Here is a 21,146-nt window from a genome sequence, read left to right as displayed (position 1 = left end):
AGAAATAATTGAATTCTTTTGAGGAATTTTATTACAATGTTCAAAAATAATTGAATTTTGTCGAGAAATTTTATTAATATTGAATTGAAAGTGATTAAATTTCTCTGACGAATATTGTTATTTATATGAAAATAATATTGAATTCATTGGAAAAATTTAATTGAAAATTTTTAAAACAATTGAATTTCTGCAAAGAATTTTATTAAAATTTTTAGTAATAATTAAATTCTTTTGAGAAATTTGATTATACAATTTTTAAAAATAATTGAATCTTATAGGTATTGTCGAGAGATTTCATTAAAATTAAATTAAAAATAATTGACTTCCTGTTAAGAATTTTTATTATTTATAAAAATAATTGAATTTCTACAAAGAATTTCCTTAAAATTTATAAAAATATAATTGAATTCCTGGGAAATCTTTTATTATTTATAAAAATAATTAAATTCTTGGACGAAAAATTTTCTTAAATTTAAAAAAAAAAATTTTTGCCGACATTTCTACGAAGAATTTTATTAAATTTTTAAAAAATAATTGAATTTTTTCGAGGATTTTAATAAAAATTGTTTAAAAAATACTTGAATTCTTTATCAAAGAATTTGTTTTAAAACTTTTAAATATAATTGAATTTCTCAGATAATTTTATTAAACTTTTAAAAAATTCTTTTTTTTTTTGAGAAATTTTGTTAAAATTTAAAACTGAATTGAAAATAATTAAATCCCTCTGCGAAGAATTTTATTATTTATGAAAATAATTGAATTGTTTTTGAATAATTAATAAGATTAGATGAGTAATAATTATCCTTGTATATATATATATGAGCAATGCTCATCATTCAAGCAGATCGAGTTACGGCTATTTTGAAATTTATTGTGGAAACCAACAGGTGCTCAATATTCAGCGATCGGCCCTTTCGATTTTAGTCATCATTTGTAACACGACGTACCACTTTATATTTAGTCACCCCAATATGCGTGACCCCTTTAAATGCTCATTTCCGTTTTTGGTTGCATCTTTTTTCCAAAGAGAACCTTCTTTATTTTAAATTGCAATTTTCGTATAGTTACTATTCGACAAATGCAATCTAATTTGAAAATAATTCTCTCTCAAAAATTCTCTTAATTAATATAAATTTGATTTAAAAAAATGAAATTATATTTTAGTACAAACTAAACTATATATAATTTCATTTTTTATAGAGAACAGCGATAAAATTCTCTAAAATAGCGAAACTCTTAACTGAATCATATTAACTGACTTTTTAATTTTCAATTAGTATAAAATTAACTTATTTTACTAATTTGAATTAGTGACTGATTAGTAAATTTTAATAAACAGTAATTTTTACTATAATTTATTAGTAAAAGTTACTAATAAATTTTAATAAACAATAATTTCTACTAATTTGTTAGTAAAATTTATGAAAAAAGTCAATCAAAAAGTCAGTTACTAATTCAAATTAGGAAACATTTTTACTAATTCAAATTTAGAGAGAAAAATTCGCAAATTTAGAGAAATTTTAGCTGTTCCGCAGACAAAGATTTTTTCCATATTTTCTTTTTAGAAGTTAACATTTGAATTCGTAATAAATACTTGCCTGTAATCTTCCTCGTTACTAACATAATCCGGTGGAATTAAATGCCAAGAGGAATCGTAGCAATCATCAAATGTGGAAGTCATTTTGCTATTTTCTTGCGAAAACGCACTTTTTCAATAAATTTGAACTTTTAGTTTTTTTTGTTCTAAACACTTTCACTCATTAATAAAAATCACTCTAATATGAAATTGTTATTTTACATGTTATTCAATATCGAAACTTTTCGCCCCATAAAACAGCAATAAAATAAGAAATTATAGAGTATTTTTAATTAAAATTTTTTTTAATATCAAAATTTTTAATTAAGAAAAAAATGTTTTTCGCAATCTACTTTCTGTGTAGATTTAAAAAATTATGTTAATATAATTTTTTCATATAAAAATTAATTTTTTTCCGTGTCTTGTAATTTTTTATTATATCACCCAGTTTTGTTAATTAACTATTTAATTATTTTTGTTAACATTATTTATTTTTGTTATTGATTATTTGTTTATTTTTTAATAATATTTGTGATTTAATATCAATTTACAAATAAAATTATCAAAAGAAAAAAAAAGGTCGGGTTTGCAGAATTTTTACATTTTGGATATTTTAATATATTTAGAGCAGAGTATTATTATTTTTATTTTTTGAGTATAATTTTTTAAAAATTGTCACATAAATCAGTAAATTTTCGAAACCGATCGTACTCATATGTTTTCACTTACTGAGAATAAGTTCAGGAAATATATTGATCAACTATACATTCTATCAAAAATGTGGCTACCGCCGATAGAGATAGGAACGTCGACAACGTTATCTATTTGATCTATTTGATATTGGTGACAATAGATTGATTGTATTCTGTGTCTAAACGAAAAAAAAATCTGATAAATTTAAATCTGGATTTTTCTGGTCAATTTCTTTTTCACAGATAAATTTTGTAATTCCACTTCGGTTTTGAATAATTTATATATATATGCGTGTATTGTTTTTTTGCACAATTTTTAATTATTGTTAATATTAGAGACGAGCTTTCAAAGCAAAATGAATTATAGGTTATGTTTGTGTTAGATTTATCTTAATTATTAGTTCCTTTTTAATTATATGTAAATTTGAAATTAGGATTTATTGAATATTTTGAATGCAGCAAAGATTGAGGATCAATAAATTAACAATAATTATTGACTCTGTTTCTGTATTTTTAATCAAAAATTATAAACATAACCTAAAATTTATTGCTTCCAAGGTTTATTCGAATGAAATACAATTTTTTCGAATTAAATTAAATTTATTCGAATTAAATACTATTTAATCAAATTAAATTCAATTTATTCGGATTAAATACAATTTATGCGAATTAAATTCAAATTTATTCAAATTAAATAAAATTTATTTGAAATACTAAAATAATGAGTTTAAATACAATTTATTCGAATTACATTCAATTTTTTTTTAATTAAATTCAATTCATTCGAATTAAATACAATTTATTCGAATTACATTAAATTTTTTTGAATTAAATAGAATTCATTCGAATTAAATAAAATTTATTTGAATTGAATTCATTTTTTTCGAATTAAATTCAATTTATTCGAATTAAATTCATTTTTTTCGAATTGATTTCAATTTATTTGAATTAAATTTAATTTCTTCTAATTAAATACATTTTCTTCGAATTAAATAAAGTTTATTCGAATTAAATTCATTTTTTTCGAATTAATTTCAATTTATTCGAATTAAATATACAATTTATTCGAATTACATTCAATTTTTTCGAATTAAATTCAATTTATTCGAATTAAATTTAATTTTTTTGAATTAATTTCAATTTATTCGAACTAAATTCGATTTCTTCTAATTAAATTCAATTTATCAGTTTAAATATACAATTTATTCGATTTAAATGCAATTTATTCGAATTAAATACAATTTATTCGAATTGAATACATTTTCTTCAAATTAAATTCAATTTCTTAGAATTAAATAAAATTTATTTGATTCAAGTAGACATTTATTTAAAAATATACAAAATAATTGGTTATTTGAATCGAATAAATTTTTTTACTCTGCGTTATATAGCTTGATTTAATCCATCAAATTATTTTCTAACTGCTATCGCTCAAAATGCTTAATTTTTTGAATTAAGTTTTTTTTTAATTTTATGATAAATGGGTCATATATAATGAAATCAATAAAAAATAAAGTCACGCATTTTAGGTGGCAATTGCCCTTCTCTGGTATCGATTTATTAGTGGCATTTGATAGGATATTTATCTCTGGTTCAAAGCAAAATTGTTATCTTTGAGTTGATAAGAAATTCTAAAAAAATTGCTTAGTCGTATATCTGTATTAATTTTCAAATAAAAATGACAGTTATTTCATATCGATCTCTGTTCCCATTTTCACTTTCCCCTTCCATTTTACAATAAAAGATATGGTCAATTTTTTAAGTCCCTTTTTTCTAATTAAGAAAAACGTTTATAAAACATTTAAAACATTTAAAAACATTTGAAACCATTTTTAACAAATTTTTAAAAATTTTTTTAAAAAATTTGTTAAAATAATTAAAAATTAAAATTAAAACAAAGAAATTTTTAACAATATTCTTTAAGAAAAACGTATTTTTTTAAAGACAATGTCATGTAATTTTTTAAAGTCAGTTTTGAAAAATAATCCCTATTTTTGTCCCCAATATATAAAAATTAATGAATTTATTAGGATTATTAATAACATAATATAATTTTTTATAGACATTTCATTTTTTTCAGTTTTGCAGTAATTTATTATTTTGTTCTTAATATTCAATTTTCTCTTCAGATAGTCTAAGATAATTTTATTATTAATAAGAAAAAAAATAAAAAGTTCAAATTTTATTTCTTTTCTGAATATTTAGTGAATTTTGAAAATTAGACTAGCAATTATTTTTAAATAATCAAATCGGTGCCTTTTTGAGGAGTTTTGAAATTCCCGCTCATTAAAGCAATACTCTAGTCACACTAGAAAACTTTTAGTTTCAAAATATTACAAACTATTTCATTCCTAAATTTGTCAACATAAGTAAAGTTTTTAAAAAGTATTTAAAAATGTTGAAGTACACTTTTTCGTTTATAACAAATGTTATTTTTTAGTTATTTTATTTATAGATTCTTTTTCTTTTCCTAAATATGACGTTTGTAGTGAAGGTAGTGAACAAAGTGAACGTAGTGAAGTACACAGCGATTGGTATCACTGAATATGAGTTATATTTGAACAAGGTACGTACATGGCACAATTTTTTCAACTAAATTTGAATTAATTACAACTATAGATGCTATAAACAAAAAAGAGTTATTGCTAAAGAGTTATAACAAAAAACAATTATTGCTTTATTTAAATAAATATGCAATAATTACAGTGATACAAAGTTTTTATTTTCATAAAATATTCTATCCTCTAATCAGATGATTCTTGACAGTTGGCAACACTGCATATTGACGTGTCAGTAAATTACAAATGGCGTCGACGAACGGCAACAACATCTCCTCGGTGGAGGAAAAAATCGAGAAATTAGAAATATCCGATGAAAATATTAAACAAGAAACAAATGAATCGAAAAGTACGAAAATTTTCGAACCCCATCTCTCGGGTTTCGAGATGCGTGAACTTTATAAAATCGCCTTTAACTTCTATAAAGGTAAGAAAAGTTTATCTTTCTGACATTTTAACTATACTCGTCATTTTGACAATATATACTTGATTACCTTGATTGTTTGTTTTCCTTACATTGATTAATTAAAAAGATATTTTCCCATCTCTTTGAAACAATAACTATACTGTCAAGTTTCATTATTTGATAAATATCTCGTTTTATTAATTAAAAGAGTAAGAGAGAGAGAGAGTCAATGTCAGTTTAAACAAATTAGTTTTTATGTTTATTCACTCTGACATTATTTATTCACCGCGACCGATATACCGGCAATCCATAAGTATTGACATTTAACACAGGCTTATTCTTGTAAATTATTCAGAACAAATAGTCTTGCCCTTGTGTAATGTAGCTCTAACTATATGAGAAATTTCTTCAATGTCGATGTACTGCATAAGGTTATAACCTCTAAGAAACGGAGTTAAAGTCGCTTCTCACTTATTTAAATTAAAGTCGTGATATTGATCAAATTAAATATTTAGAAGAAAGGAGAAATAATTATATCTGAACGTGTTTTTTAATTAAATCTCAAATTTGAAACGAAACTACTTTGTTTTGGTTTATCATATCTTGGAGCGATTACGCCTATCTACTTTTTCTTTAGAATAATTCAAGATTTTTTTACTTTATCCATTTAGGGTTGCCAAAAATCCGGGAAATCAGAGAAAAGTCAGTGATTTTTATTAAAAATAATGGAAAAAATTAAATTTCTAGAATTCTTAAGAAAATTGTTAATTTTTGTGATTTTTTTGTTTGTCTCATAAACTAGGAACTTACCACGAATTCTGATACAAAACCTTCAATTTTTTTTATTTCTGACAAGTATGAAGTTTTTAATATTATTTAATTATTTCCAAAGTTTTAATTTGATTATCTTCATAAATAACAAAATTCTTCAATGAAATTCAATTATTTTTATGAATTTTAATGAAATTCTTTGCAAAATTCAATTATTCTCAAAAGTTTTTCGCAATTCCATGATTTTCAATATTTACTATTTTCATATAATTTATCACAAAATTTAATTATTGAAAAAAAATTTGTTTATACAATTCTACGAAAACATTCAATTATTTTCATAATGAATAAAATTTCTTTTAGGAATTGAATTATTTTCATCGCAGAATTTAAAAATTTTTAATACAATTTTAAATAAATTCATAAAAAAATGCAATTATTCTTAACATTTTTTTTAAAACTCGACGAAAGAATTCAATTATTTAAGAAAATAATAAAATTTGTCGGAATAATTCAATTATTTTCGGATAAATAACTTTTAATTCGACGCAGAAAATCAATTATTTTCAAAAAGGTTTAAGTAATTCTGCAAAAGAATTCAATTATTTTAGTAAACAACAAAATTCTTACCATAAAATCAATTATTTTAAGGAATTTTATAATAAAATTCTTTTCAAAAATTCAATTATTTTGATAAATTTCAAAATTTATTATGAGAATTCAATTCTTTTGAAAAGTAATAAAATACTTTGCAGAAATTAAATTATTTTCAAAATTTTTGAGAATATTCGCCAAGAATTAAGTTATTTTTATAAATAGGTAGCAAAATTCTTCTCAAGAAGTCAATTATTATCAAAAATTGCAATAAAATTCTTGGCAAAATTTCAATTATTTAAACAAAATTTAATAAAATTCTTTACATGAATGCAATTATTTTCATTAAATTATTATTTAAATTCTTCGATTATTTTTAAAAATTTTAATAAAATTCTTCAAAAGTTTAAAATTATTTTCAAAAATTGTGATAAAATTCTTTAATTTAATAAATTTCTGTAAAATTTTAACTAAATCCCTTAAAAAAAATTAATTAATTTCAAAAGTTGTTAATAAAATTTTTCATAAAAATTCAGTTTTAAATGACATTCAATTAATTATTTTTGTGTTTAAAGAATTGAATTCTCGTATAGAATTTTCTAATAAAAATTTATATCAAAATGAATTTCTGTTAAAATTTTAGATAATAATTGAATATTAAAAGCATTATAACGTGAATTTATATAGAAATAATTGAATTTTGACAAGGTTTCAAATTAAAATCTTTAAAAATCTGAATTTTTTATAGTTTTAAATTAAAAATTCTATTTTAAAAAAATTAAAAATTTCTATTGTTTTAAGATAATTGAATATTTATAAACAAATAATTGAAATTTCTTTACATTCTATTAAGAATAATTAAATTCTGTAAAAAAATTTAAAATTTTTCGAAAATTATTCTTAAAAATTTTATTAAAATTCGTCGAAAAAATTCAATTATTTCTAAAGACTAAAAAAATTCTTCTCAAAAATTCAATTATTTTCATAAATTTCCATAAAAATTTAAAAAAAACAATTCAATTATCTTCAAAAATAATAAAATTCTTCGCAAAAATCCAATTATGTTTACAAATTTTTTTAAATTCTCAAAATTTCAATTATCTTTATAAATAATTAAATTGTTTTTCACAATTCAGTTATTTTCAAAAATTTTAATAAAATTCTACGCAAGCATTTAATTTCATAAATAATAACATTCTTTGGTAGGATGTAAAAAATTGAAAAATTTCTTTGTTTAATTCAATTATTCTCCAAATTTTGAATTAAAATTATTAAAAAAAAAAAAAAAAAATTCAAAAAATTTAAAGAAACTCGTCAAAAGAATTTAATTATTTATAGAAACTCTAATGAAAATTTTGGAAGCCATTTTGTAGGTTTATTTAGGTTCGAAATCAAATAAATTTAAAGATGAGAAAGAAAACCGGGAAAAATTACATGACAAAGTCGGGAATTTTGTTGAATGAAAATAGTAGACAACCTGGTGAGGGAAAAACAAAATTAAGTTTTTGTGGCAACCCTGAGCCATTATTTGTTTCATTTTTTTTTTAATTTGAATTAATTCATATTTAATTATTTAAATCACTTGTCAATAATTAATTTTTTGTTTGTACAGAGAAAGAAGGGAAAGCAGTCCACCTGTCATACGAGGATAAATTGAAACTCGTAGCCTTTATTCAGCAAGTGACTCACGGAAAATGCACTGCCGAGAATGCTCCTCCTCTAGGTGTCCTGGACGTGATAGGCAAGGACAGAAGATTGGCATGGCAAAATCTCGGGGATATATCAAAAGAAGAGGCAATGGAGGGTTTCGTTGTCCTGCTCGATAAACTCTGTCCCCTATTTAAAACCGTCGTCGAAGCATTAAAACGAGACATCGAGGAAAAGAAACGTTTACAAAAAGAAGAGGAGGTGAAAAAAGTTGAGGAGGAAAAAAGACTGAAAGAACTCGAAGAGGAGAAGCAGAAGGAGGAGGAGGAACGTTTAAAACAAGAAAATCAAAGGCGACAAATTCAGGAGGCTCTCAATCAACAAACCTACCATCAATTTCGTGCTTACGCTGAACAACAATATCCAGGTAATAAATAAAATGAATGAAATAAATAATAAATAAATTAAGGCAAATGAAACGAAAACATTCGTTTTATTTGCTTATATAAAACGAAAAAATTCTTGCCTTCAATAAAACGAAAACATTCGTTTTATTTGCCTTAATTTAAAAAGAATCTCTGACATTACAGATTATTTAACTAATAAATAAATAATAACAATTCTCCAGGTAATCCCGAGCAGCAAGGCGTTCTCATAAGACAATTACAGGAGCAGCATTATCACAAATATATGCAACAATTGCATCAGAATCAAATAATCATCGAGGATCATGAACCATTGAAGGGTGACAATATTGGGGAATTGAAAATTAAGGAAAGTGAGGATGCACCATTGCTGTTGAACGAGGAGGGAACGAATGATGAGGATGAGGAGGAAGACGAGCAACAAGATTGGCCTCCGATAGAATCGCCGCAAATGTGGACGAAGGAGGGAGTTGAGGATTTTAAGAGTATGATAAAAAAGGAAGCTGGCGATGCGGTTATTAAAGTTGGTCATGGGGAGACTGTTACGGTTCGGGTGCCAACCCATGAAGATGGTTCGTGTCTCTTCTGGGAATTTGCAACTGATGGATACGATATTGGTTTTGGAGTTTATTTCGAGTGGATCAAGCCGGACACCAATCAAGTTTCTGTGCATATTAGTGAATCTGAGGACGAAGATGATGAGGATGAGGATTATGATTCTAGAGAGGATTTGGAAAGTGGAGCTGTTGATGGAGAACCAAAACAGGAATCTAGTAAACCATTTGTATCGCGAATTAGTGTCATAGTGCCTGTAAGTTTCATTCTGTTGTTATTAATGAATTTTTTGTTTTTAGAAGCTTAATTTTTTAATTACAGAACGAAAAAAATTTTTGGCCTTTGGTTCTTGACGGACCAAAGGCCAAAAATCTTTCTCGTTCTGTTATTAATATTAATTGACATGGATAATTAATTATTTAACATAAATACAAAAAAAGACATTAAGACAAAAAAAAGATTGCTAACTTCTTCCTTTAAATAATAAAAACATAAAGTTTGAATTTTTTGAAAATTAAAAAAAAATGTTGAAAAATTGCTGTTTATATTCGCAGCGAAAAATATTTAATAAATGTAAATTTCTAGGTTTATAGGAGAGATTCTCAAGACGAAGTTTATGCTGGTAGTCATCAATATCCCGGACAGGTGAGTCTTGAATCAATATAAGATCCTTGATTTGTTTGCAAAGTTCACGACGTTTATAAACAACATTTTAAGAGAAAAAATATTTTTCCATTCAAATTTTTGTCTAAAAGAGATTTTTATAATATTGATTAACAATTTAAAGACGAAAAAATACTAAACAAAAATAGTATTTTCTGCTTAGTTTTCTTTTTTTTTTTAAATCGTAGAACATTAACGTTGATTGATTGATTGAACGCCCACGTTGATTTAAACGAAATTATGCGTAGTTGAAATTCACAACGTTTATTTAAAGAAGAATTAAACGCAATTTTCATTTTTTAAAAGTACGATAATAATTTTTTTTCTGGAAATTGTGGATCAAGAATATTTATAAAAATGATCTCGTACAAAAAAATTATAAAAATTTTCTCCGAAAGATTAAATTGTACTTGAACTTTTTTTCATCTTAAAAACTTCAAAAAAGAAATTATAAAGAGTTATAGTTTGCAATTTTCTAAAAAGTTATATTCAATTTATTATTATTATGCAAATTACAAAATTTTTTAGTTTCAAATAAGAATTTTTGAATAATTTCAGATTCAAACTTTAAAAGAACTCAATTATTAACTAATTTACTAATTAATTATTTTTGTTTATTAATATCAAAAATTTTAATAAAATTCTTCGCAAGAATTCAATTAATTTTATAAATAGTAACATTCTTCGTAGGAATTCAATTATTTTTATAAATAGAAATATTTTTCGCAGAAATACAATTTTATAAAATTCTTCTAGAGAATTTAATTATTATCGAATTTTTAACTGGAATGCAATTATTTTTAAAAATTTTAAGAAATTCTACGCAAAAATTCAATTATAATTCATAAACAGTAACATTTTTTGCAGTAATCCAACTTTTTAAACAAAATTTTTATAAAATTTCAATTCTAGAAAATAATTAAATTGCAAAAGAATTATAGTTTTAATTTAGTTAGAAATAATTAAATTTTTATTATTGAAATACCCAAATTTTATATTTTAGAAAATTTTATCACAATTTTAGAAAGTAATTGTTTTCTTTGAAGAAAAATGTTCAAGAATATAAAAAAATTATTTGCAAATAGTTGAGTTTTACAAAAACTTAAATTTGAACTTATTATTGTAATAAGGAAAAAAGTTTAAAATGTTTCTCTAAATCAGTGAACAGTCAGAGAAATTGAAAATAAAAATTTTGTGCCAATTCTGAATAAAATAAACGATTTTTATTTATTTTGTTTAAGTTTAATATATTATTTATATTCAACTTAAAAAGAAATAATTGAAAAGTACTGAAATCTCGTTCTCTTGCTTTGTTTAAATACCAGAGAAAATTAAAATTAAATTATGTAATTAAAATTAATTTTGTTTGAGAAAAAAATTATTATAAAAAATTCAATTTAAACAATCTTTGATATAAAAAATTCCTTTTTCAACTAAATATTGAATCCTTATTTTCCAGGGTGTATACCTTCTCAAGTTCGACAATTCCTATTCACTATGGCGAAGTAAAACACTTTATTACAGAGTTTACTACACAAGGCTCGGTGTGACGAAGAATTAAAAACTCTAGTGTCATAAATAAATTAAGAATCAAAGTTATTACATTTTAAATGTGTATTTTGTTGAACACTAGCTACCGACACGTCTGCGTCTGTCTCTAATTATAATGCTAATTTGGCAAAAAAAAAAATAAGCTCTGTGACCTATTTTCATGTAAAGCGAGGAATGTATTCCTCGAAAAAAAAATATATATTTATTGTGTAGATGCATAGGATACTTTTTTAATCCTGTATTGTGTAAAGATTATACGCCATGACCGAACAAAGTTGTTGAGTTTTGTCACATTTATAAAAATGAAAATTATCACGCGATTCTAAATTGACGAACATATATTATAATGATTATTAAATCATTCAAGTCTGGTGATACACATAATTTATGTTATCGTAAAAATATGTTTTTTTTTATTTGTGTACGGTGTAATGAACACTTGCACTTTCAAGTATTTATATAATTTTTTTTTAAATATTGAGTAATCGAAATGCATTTTTAAAGGAAGAAGAAGAAATTTTTCTTGAAAGGAATTTTTAATGAATAATCGAGAAATTATTTACAAGTTTTATGTAATTGTCTATATATAAAATTTCTGTCTGAAATAGAAAGCAAAGACAAACGAGTAAACTATTTGTTACTTGAAGCAAAATTATTGCAAAAAAGTAAATTTCGTTCAATACGTTCGAAAAATTCCAAATATAAGAAATGATTTTTGCTATTTTTCAGTAGCGAGTTATTCGGCATAATAAATTCTTCCTTTAAGAGAAAATTTATTTAGCCAGTATATGTGTATTGTTTTATATGTGTCTTTTTATCGTGAAGAATAATATTCCCGAGAGTAGAATTTTTATTTCCTACATTTCTATTTAAAAAAAATATTAAAATAATAAAATTTAAAAAATATTTATATTTTTTTCTAGGAGTAAAAATTCTAAGCTCGCGAATAAATAGGATTTTATTTATTTGCGTTATAGTGATTAATTAAATTCTGTATACCATGCATTTGTTTATCGAAATAGAATATTATATTTCATATATTGTGTGTTTTTGAGAAATATATTGAGCAGAAAGAAAAAAACACTTGCAATTGTTTATTTTTTTCAGCGGCAAAAATAATGACAACTTTTTTTTTTGTACTTCAACATTTATTTTTTATACGTCAACCATGAATTTTTTTTTCACGCTTTTATGTTGTTACAATCCGGACACACGAATTGTTTGTAAATACTTAATATTAATAGTAATTATCACTATACTGTAAAATTTCGCTTTAGCGTGTATAATGTACAAGTGGACGCGCTGATTTCGAGCAAGTGCATATATAAATTTCTGCAACTAATGCATCGTTTTTTTTTGTTTAATTTTTTACATAAAAACTTGCACTATTACTTTAGTTACAAGAGCACTTTCTTTGAGACGGCATAAGTTGCATATTGTTTATCGAGTATACAATATATATTTGTTATATTTAGGTAAAATTAGACTCTTTGGGCCAAAGACTTCAAGAAATTTTTATTTTTTTTGGTTCCTCACGAGGAAACTTTTTGTTCTTTTATGAGAACGATAAGTGCAGTGAAAAATATCGATCTGCGTGCAGCGTATTTTTTTTCGACTAAAAAATAATCTACGAAACTTGAGTTTTTTTTTGAGTTTTCGGGCCCATAAAAGTTTTCCAACTATCGTTACAGAGTCGCATAAGCTTAAATTGACAGCAGTAATGTGCCATATAACGGTTTAGTCGAAAATACACGTATGAGCTTTAAAATACAAATACAACAAATATACTTGATATTTTAATTTAAATATATAGGTTTAGGTATTTACAATATTTATAGTTATAAATCCCATACTTTGTGTTATTTTCGTATAATTATATACTCCATATAAGCTTTAGCTTTCCATTTAAATTAATCAATTATTATTTTTGAGCTATTTTGAACGCAATCACTTATATCGACCACTTCGCTTTTTTATACTTTCATTAGATTTTTTTTTCTACGATTTTCTTTTTTGCACAAGAAATAAAGCGATTGGATATTTTCGTTTTTAATTTATTTTCACGAAAAAAATATTACAGACAGCAATAATTTTTTTACTAACTAAATTAATTAATAAATTACTAACTAAATCACTTTTTTTAACAAAGGGAACTTTTTATTTATTATAATTATTTAATTGATATGATAAATTTAATGATAAATTAATTAAAGGAGAAAAACGTTTAAATGAACGAAATTTATTTCTTTTTCAATTTCCAATCTTGTATCATTAGCGTTTCTGTTTTGAAATAATTTAGCTAAAAATTGTTCAATTCACATTTTTTATTTTTATTGCAGTTCGTAATTTTTGAAATTATTTACGTTCAAAAAATATTTCGTTCATTTGAAGATTCAGAATTTTTGGAACATTTTTCTTTTTATTAAGTTAGATTAGAAAATTTGATTTTTTATCAAACAAAAAGTTATGAAATTAAAAATTGGTGACGTAATGAAAAGGGAAATAAAATTTTTGCATTAAAAATAAATTTTGAGTTCCATTTAGAATTTGCAATAATTAATTCAAGAAAAATAAGTTTTCGAATAAAAGAAAATGAAAAAAATATTGATACAAATAAAATTTTTTTTTTTTAGTAATTTTATTAGATGGATTTTTTTATAATGAATTTCGGAATGAATTCTTTTTTATAATGGATTTTGTAATGAATCTCTTTTAGAATGAATTTGGTAATGAATTATTTTATAATTTATAATGATTTTGGTAATTAATTTTTTTTATAATTTATAATAAATTCGGTAATGAATTTTTTTAATTTATAATGAATTTGTTAATGAATTTTCTAAGAGTATGTTAACAGAAAAATTATCTACCAGCAAATCTGTAATATTTTTTTCGTAATAGTCACAGATAGTTCCTTTTCTTTTTGATTAAAGTTTTCGTTCGAAAAAAAAATATATATATATATACTTTATTAAAGATTTAAAAATATTTTTTTCATAATTAAAATATATGCGTCTTCTGAGGAATTTGATCTAAAAATGAAAATTTGAAAAAAGTATAAATATAGAGAAGAATTTGAAAATTTAATTTTAGTATTTTCTTTTTTTCTAAAATAAAATAATAAATTAATGAACTAGAACTATCTGTGCGGAATTGAGCTGAGCTTAATATCTAGAGTGAACATTTTCGAAAAATCGTTTTTTGGCATCTTGTTTTGAGTACCTTATTAGAAAATTTATTACAGCCGGACGGAAAATAATACTGTTTTAATTTTTTTTCTTCTAAATCTAGCACAATTGTTTAGTGGCACAATAATTTCGTAATTTGTTTTCCTTTAATCATTACAGGGGCATTTTTTTATGCAAAAATCTTCTTACTTGAAAATATCAACTTAAAAGTTATTTTAAAGTTATTAAAATAACTAAATAAATAATTAATAATAAATAATTAAATTATTTATTTAGTTATTTAATTTTTTTATTCTTTCTTCTATAATAATTTTATTACAGTTGAAATATTCGATTTTTGTTAAAACCTTTTTTTTTATTATTTTGTAATAAAGTAAATATATTTATTTAAGAGGATAAATAAATTTATTTAACGCAGACATTTTTGATTGTATCAACAAAATATTTTTAACATTCCATAAATTTCTTTTATTTTTTTCTAAATTTGTTGTATATATTTTCAATGATCGTAAAATAAAATGGGTCAGAAAATATTTTGACCGATTTGAATTCTTATTTTTTCTTTTATTACAAAATAATATTATTTCAGTTGTTTGTAAATATTTTCAAGTTAAAAAGTTTTTTAATAATTATAATCTTATCAATTTTCGAAAATATTTGCCCCCGTTTTAAATGATTGTCCGACGTTATTTTATTTCTACAAAAATAGAGTTGTTTTATGAAATTATCAAATATTATCTAATGTTTCCAATTTTTAAAATATATTCACTAAGATCTAAAAAAGAAGAATTGAAAGGAAAATTATTCGAAAAAAAATACTTTGTATCAACTCTAGTTTTGAAAGTAATAAATATTTTTCTATTGCAAATTTTTTAATCTATGCGAAAAATTAACAAAAATTTTTAATACTTCAAGTCGATTTGGCGAGCAATTTTTTTTTGACTGCAGTACAAACAGTTTACTCGACAATTTGAATTTTAGCTATTTTATTTATATACTATGCGCAGGCCTCGGATAATTCGATTTTTTCGACTATTTTCAGAAAAGACGATTTCTTCGATTTTCAAACAATGCTACTTTTTTATTTTTTTTTTTTTTTTTGCAAAGTCAAGTATTTTTATTTAATAATAAATAATAAAATTTTTGAATAATTTGGTTTAAAAATCAGAGAAAGGTCAAGAAAATAAAAATTGAATTTGTGTAAAAAAAATAAAGTGAAAATAAACGAATTTTTCGATTATTTTCGAATCTTTTTTTTGCGCCTTTAAGTCGATCCGAGGCCTGTTTTTATGCAATTTTCACTAATCAATTAGCTTTCACACCGACTTATTTAATTACTAGCAGGTACGGAAAGCCGAATTTAATCAAAACATCCATGTCATCTATCAATCGATTTTTTTTATCAAACACCTAATTTTTTTTTATTATTTATTATATACGAAGGACTTAGAAATATTTTTGTATTGTAATAATTATACTCCAACATTGAGAGAAGTTACACGCGATGAACACTCCGGTAGAAAAGGTTTCAGGTGGAGAAACATTACGAAAACAATATATTGACACTTTTTGTCTCGCTATCTAATTTGACATTTAATTGCATTTCCTAGTTATTTTTAAAGTGCGCTTGAAAAATTATTATTCTTTCAATTTAACCACATCATCGAAAAATATATGAACTAACGTTTTGACAATATTTCAGAAAATTTTGATTTTCATTATTCGTCTACAACTATTTTTTACATATATTATGTATATAATGTATATTTGTGACGCATTTCCAAGAAAGGTATATCTAAGAAGCAAACGAGTAATAGACTATTTTTGTGTTATTTTTTATTTTAATTTAAAGCTTCTGTTTAATTATGTAGAACTAAAATGAGTTTTTGCTGAAAATTTTGAATCTATCAAAACCTGGAAGCAATAAATTTTAATTATAATGTATTCTCTTTGTGTATTTTTTTGCATAAAAAATTATAAACATAACTTAAAATTGTTCGCTTTTTAGATATCTTTCTTGAAAGCGCGGCACATTTAAGGGGAGACTTTGACCACATTCTTAACTATATCAAGAAAATGATTTAAATCATCCATAAAATTATTTTTATAGTAATTTTTAAAGAGGAAATCAATGGTCAGAAAATATTCTGATCCTTTTTGAATTTTTATTTTTCTTAATTAAGAAAAAATTGATAGATTTTAAAATCCATCCGTAATTTTGTAGAAAATATGTTTCTGTACTCAGAAAAAGATTACCGATTAAAAAAAAAGGATTTTTAATATTTTTTAAGCATTTTTTTTAAAAACATTGTTTTCAGGTTGAAAATGCTAAAAAATCATTGTTATTCAATTTTTCTATATGAAAATTCACTTGATTATTTTTCTAACTAATTTCAAATCATAATTTTTTTAAATATAAACTATAAAATACAAAAAAAATTATGATAAATAATGTAATTTTTATTTTTTTAAATAAAAAGTATAAAATACCAGAAAAATTATAATAAAATTATGTTTTGAAATTAGTTAGAAAAATAAACAAGTGAATTTCCATATAAAAAAATTGAATAACAATGGTTTTTTTAGCATTTTCAACTTGAAAACAATGTTTTTTTTATTATTTTAAAAAATAATTGAATCTTTATACAGAATTCTATAAATATTTTTTCTAAATAATTGAAATCTTTTGGAATGATTAAAAAAGTATAGACATTGAAAATCATTCAATTAAGAAAAATTTTTGAAAATTGAAACTTTGCCACGAATTTTATTAAAATTCCTGAAAATAATTGAATTTTTGGGTACAATTTTAATTACATTTTTAAAAATAATTACAATTTTTTAGGAATTTGATTAAAAGGCTTAAAAAAATAATTGAAATTCTGCGATTAGTTTTATTATATTTATGAAAATAATTGAATTCCTAACAAAAATTTTATTATTTATGGAAATAATTGTATTTCTGTAAAAAATATTATTTATAAAAATAATGCAATTTTTGCTAAGAAATGAAAAAAATTTTTATAAATAATTGATTTCTTATGAAATTATTATTATTTATGTAAATAATTAAACGTTTGCCTAGAATTATGTTAAAATTTTTGAAAATAATTTAATAATAATAATAATTTAATTTCTGAGAAGAATTTTATTATTTACGAAAATAATTGAATGTTTGGAAATAATTTTATTATTTATAAAGATAATTTAAGTTTTGACGAAATTTTAAAAAAAAATTTGTAAATAATTGAATTTCTGCAAATAATTTTATTACTTTTGAAGATAATTTAATTTTTGAGAAGAACTTTATTATTTACGAATATAATTGAATTTCTAAGAAGAATTTTATTATTTACGAAAATAATTGAGTTTTTGAGAAGAATTTTATTATTTAAGAAAATAATTGAATTTTGGGAGAAGAATTTTATTATTGATAAAGATAATTGAAATATTGACAAGAATTTTTTTAAATTTTCGAACATAATTTAATTTTTGCGAAGAATTTTATTATACTTTTGAAAATAATTAAATTCTTGTGAAGAATATTGTTATTTATAAAAATAATTGATTTTTGCAATGAATTTCATTAAAATTCCTGAAAACAATTGAATTTTGCAATGAGTTTTATTAAAATTTCTGAAAATAATTGAATTTTTGGAAAGAATTTTAATAAAATTTTTTAAAATAATTTCATTTTTCGATGAATTAGATTAAAATTGTTGAAAAAAATAATTGAAATTCTGCGATGAGTTTTATTATTTATGAAAGTAATTGGATTTTTTTAAAGAATTTTTTTATTTTTATAATAATTAAATTCTTGTATTAGTTTTATTACTTATGAGAATATGTGAATTGAGTAAAATTTTTTAAAATAATTGGAAAACAATGTTTTTTTAGAAAAATGCTTCAAAAATAATAAAAATCCTTTCTTTTCATTCGTCAACTTTTTTTCTGAATATCTACAGAAATATATTTTCTACAAAATTACGGATGGATTTTAAAGTCTATCTATTTTTAAGAAAAATAAATATATTCAAAAAGTATAAATAAATATCCATTGATTTCCTTTTTAAAAATTACTGTAAAAATAATTTTATGAAAGATTTAAATCATTTTCTTATGATATAGTTAAAAATACAGTCGAAGTCTCCCCTTAAGTATCTGTTTAGTAGAGGCGGACAATTTCCGTAATGTTTTCCGTCAATGAAATTCGTCACTTGTCTCTAAATCACAATATTATATATTCTCTATATAAATATTATTTTTATAGAGAAGTCTCCATATTGAGATTCGTGCGTTTGCCATCGGCTCCTTTATTAAAAGAATAATCTATTCGGTCGGTGAAGCTTTTGCGTAGAATTGGATCGTGCTTTCTTTGGTCAGACCTGACTCTCCTCTCGGTGAGAGAGCGAGTCAATCGGGGTCTCTCTAAATTGGAATTTGAACTGGATTGGTCTTCAGAGCCAAACTGCTTTGGACTGGTTTGGTCCTCTTGTGCCAATGACGGGCAATTATTTATCGAAAGAAGATCATCGTTGTTCTGCATATTTATTCTAGAGTCGGGAGGGATCGTCACGCCGTCGTACGATGGAAGGGAAATGGCAGGATCGTGTCTCTCGGAGAAAATCTGATCGGGTCCAGTGCTCATGGTTCGATGCTGCCCAAACTGAGTGCTCCTTGAACTCGAGGCTGAAACTTCTCTCTCGGTCAGCGATCTCTTGAACCTCGACAAGACGGGTGGCAAACTGGAAAATTCTTCATCATTCGATGGGTTTTGGAAGCTTTTCCCCTGAAACGGATCCTTTGGACAGATTTCTTGTATTGGACTCACAAATATCAGCGTTCTGGAAAAGTGTTCGAATTTTTTAGTATAATTTTATTTCAAACCGTTCAAACTAGAAAATTCTCTAAACATGCGAATTAGAAGAAATTAATGATGAAATGAACAAAAGTCCAAAAAATGAGTTAGTAATAATTTTACTAACAATTTTTACTATTACCATGGTATAGTATTTTAAATTTCATATTATTTTGTAAAAGTATTTTAAAATTTGGGGAAAAAGTACAACAAACCGAAATTTTGACATAGAAAATACTAAACAGTGAAAGAAATAATATGAAATTTAGTAAAGTTATATTAAAATTTAACTAAAATTCTTATATTTCATATAATTATACTAAATTTCACATAAGTTTTTTTAAAGTTTAGTATTTTCTATACAAAAATTTCGCTCTGTCGCATTTTTTCCCCAAATTGTGAAACGTTTTTACAAAATTTAATATAATTTTCTCTCCGTATAAAAATTTTACTATTTGTTACGTAGAATTCTTCTAAATCAGATTTAAAGAGAAATATTATCGCGTTTAAAAAAATTCAAAAAAAGTCTTGAAATTTTATAAGAAGTACAGAAAAAAGTACTAAATTTCTAGAATTGATAAAAAATTCTGGTCTTTGGTGTCCATTATGATTTGCTTAAAAAGAAATTTTTTTAACATTCCCAAGCTTAAATTAATATAACGATCACAAAATTATAGATTCTCTCACCTTTTCTTGCGTGAATAAAAATAATTGAAATACATTTTTGAATAAATAATAATTCACATGATGCAAGTTTCAATTTATCAAAATTGTTCATTGATTTAAAATTAGCATCGAAGTTCAAATTTCAATGAATTTTAATTTAAATTACTTACTTGAAGTATTTTTTGATTAAAAGTGTAATTGATCAAAATTTAAATTCGTTCTAATTCTGATTTAATCTTCACTTTTAATTACATCAAAATTCTCGGCATAATTCACTTTAGCTAAAGTTTAATCTATTCAAAATTTCAATATATTGAATATATTTTAATTCAATTGCAAATGATACAACTTTTATTTAATAGCTAATTTTTATTCTTAAAATTATTATAATTATTGATAAGAAAGTTTCTATTATTTTCGGAAAAAAATTATAAAAATTATATTTTAAATAATTGAATTCCTGTGAAATTTTTATTATTTATAAAAATAATGAAATTCCTAATAAAAAATTTTATTATTTACGGAAATAATTAAATATCTGTAAAAATAATTGAATTTTTTAAAATTAAAAATTCCATTGAATTTTTAAGTTATTGCTAAGAATTTTTATAGAAAATTTTTAAATGATCGAATTTTTATCAAATTTTTATTATTTATGAAAATAATTAAATGTTTGCTCAGAATTTTATTAAAATTTTTGAAAATAATTGAATTTTGGGAGAATAATTTTTGTTATTTATAAAGATAATTGAAATTGTGACAAGAATATTTAAAAATTTATAAATATAACTGAATTTCTGCAAAGAATTTTATTATTTTTAAAGAAAATTTAATTTCTGAGAAGAATTTTATTAAAATTTTTGAAAATAATTGAATTTCATTGAAAAATTTAATTATTTACAAAAATAATTGAATTTCTTAGCAGAATTTTATTATTTACAAAAATAATTGGATTTCCGAAAAGAATTTTATTATTTTCAGAAATAATTGAATTTT

General features: G+C 22.7%; 3 protein-coding genes across 3 annotated transcripts in view; 1 reads left to right on the top strand and 2 right to left on the bottom strand.

Moving 5' to 3' along the window:
- Positions 1–1,864, bottom strand: part of LOC122500672 (homeobox protein Nkx-2.5-like) — a 33,265-nt gene extending 31,401 nt beyond the window's left edge. Inside the window, exon 1 of the mRNA XM_043609721.1 lies at positions 1,599–1,864. Within this exon, the coding sequence (XP_043465656.1) occupies positions 1,599–1,681 (83 nt within the window). The 5' untranslated portion in view covers positions 1,682–1,864. The remainder of the gene's footprint in view (positions 1–1,598) is intronic.
- A 3,203-nt stretch (positions 1,865–5,067) lies between these two features.
- On the top strand, positions 5,068–11,650 carry LOC122500671 (Golgi resident protein GCP60). Its single transcript, XM_043609719.1, has 5 exons — positions 5,068–5,253; positions 8,210–8,671; positions 8,873–9,480; positions 9,810–9,869; positions 11,347–11,650. Exons 1-5 carry the CDS (start codon positions 5,073–5,075, stop codon positions 11,446–11,448), a joined length of 1,413 nt encoding a protein of 470 aa, XP_043465654.1. The 5' UTR covers positions 5,068–5,072; the 3' UTR covers positions 11,449–11,650.
- A 7,066-nt stretch (positions 11,651–18,716) lies between these two features.
- LOC122500669 overlaps positions 18,717–21,146 on the bottom strand; it is a 36,295-nt gene continuing 33,865 nt past the window's right edge. The window contains exon 9 of the mRNA XM_043609714.1: positions 18,717–19,470. Within this exon, the coding sequence (XP_043465649.1) occupies positions 18,891–19,470 (580 nt within the window). The 3' untranslated portion in view covers positions 18,717–18,890. The remainder of the gene's footprint in view (positions 19,471–21,146) is intronic.

Source organism: Leptopilina heterotoma, unplaced genomic scaffold (assembly GCF_015476425.1).
Source record: "Leptopilina heterotoma isolate Lh14 unplaced genomic scaffold, ASM1547642v1 Lhet_19, whole genome shotgun sequence".
In the NCBI taxonomy this organism is placed as follows: Eukaryota; Metazoa; Arthropoda; class Insecta; order Hymenoptera; family Figitidae; genus Leptopilina; species Leptopilina heterotoma.
Note: the sequence above shows the minus strand (reverse complement) of the source record. Positions and strands in the feature narration are given on the sequence as shown.

What these genes read in the sequence shown, in the direction of transcription:
- LOC122500671 (XM_043609719.1), top strand. Translation starts at nt 5,073, where the DNA reads ATGGCGTCGACGAACGGCAACAACATCTCCTCGGTGGAGGAAAAAATC. An exon ending in CGCTGAACAACAATATCCAG is followed by an intron (nt 8,672 to 8,872) that starts GTAATAAATAAA and finishes ACAATTCTCCAG; the next exon opens with GTAATCCCGAGCAGCAAGGC. An exon ending in GAATTAGTGTCATAGTGCCT is followed by an intron (nt 9,481 to 9,809) that starts GTAAGTTTCATT and finishes GTAAATTTCTAG; the next exon opens with GTTTATAGGAGAGATTCTCA.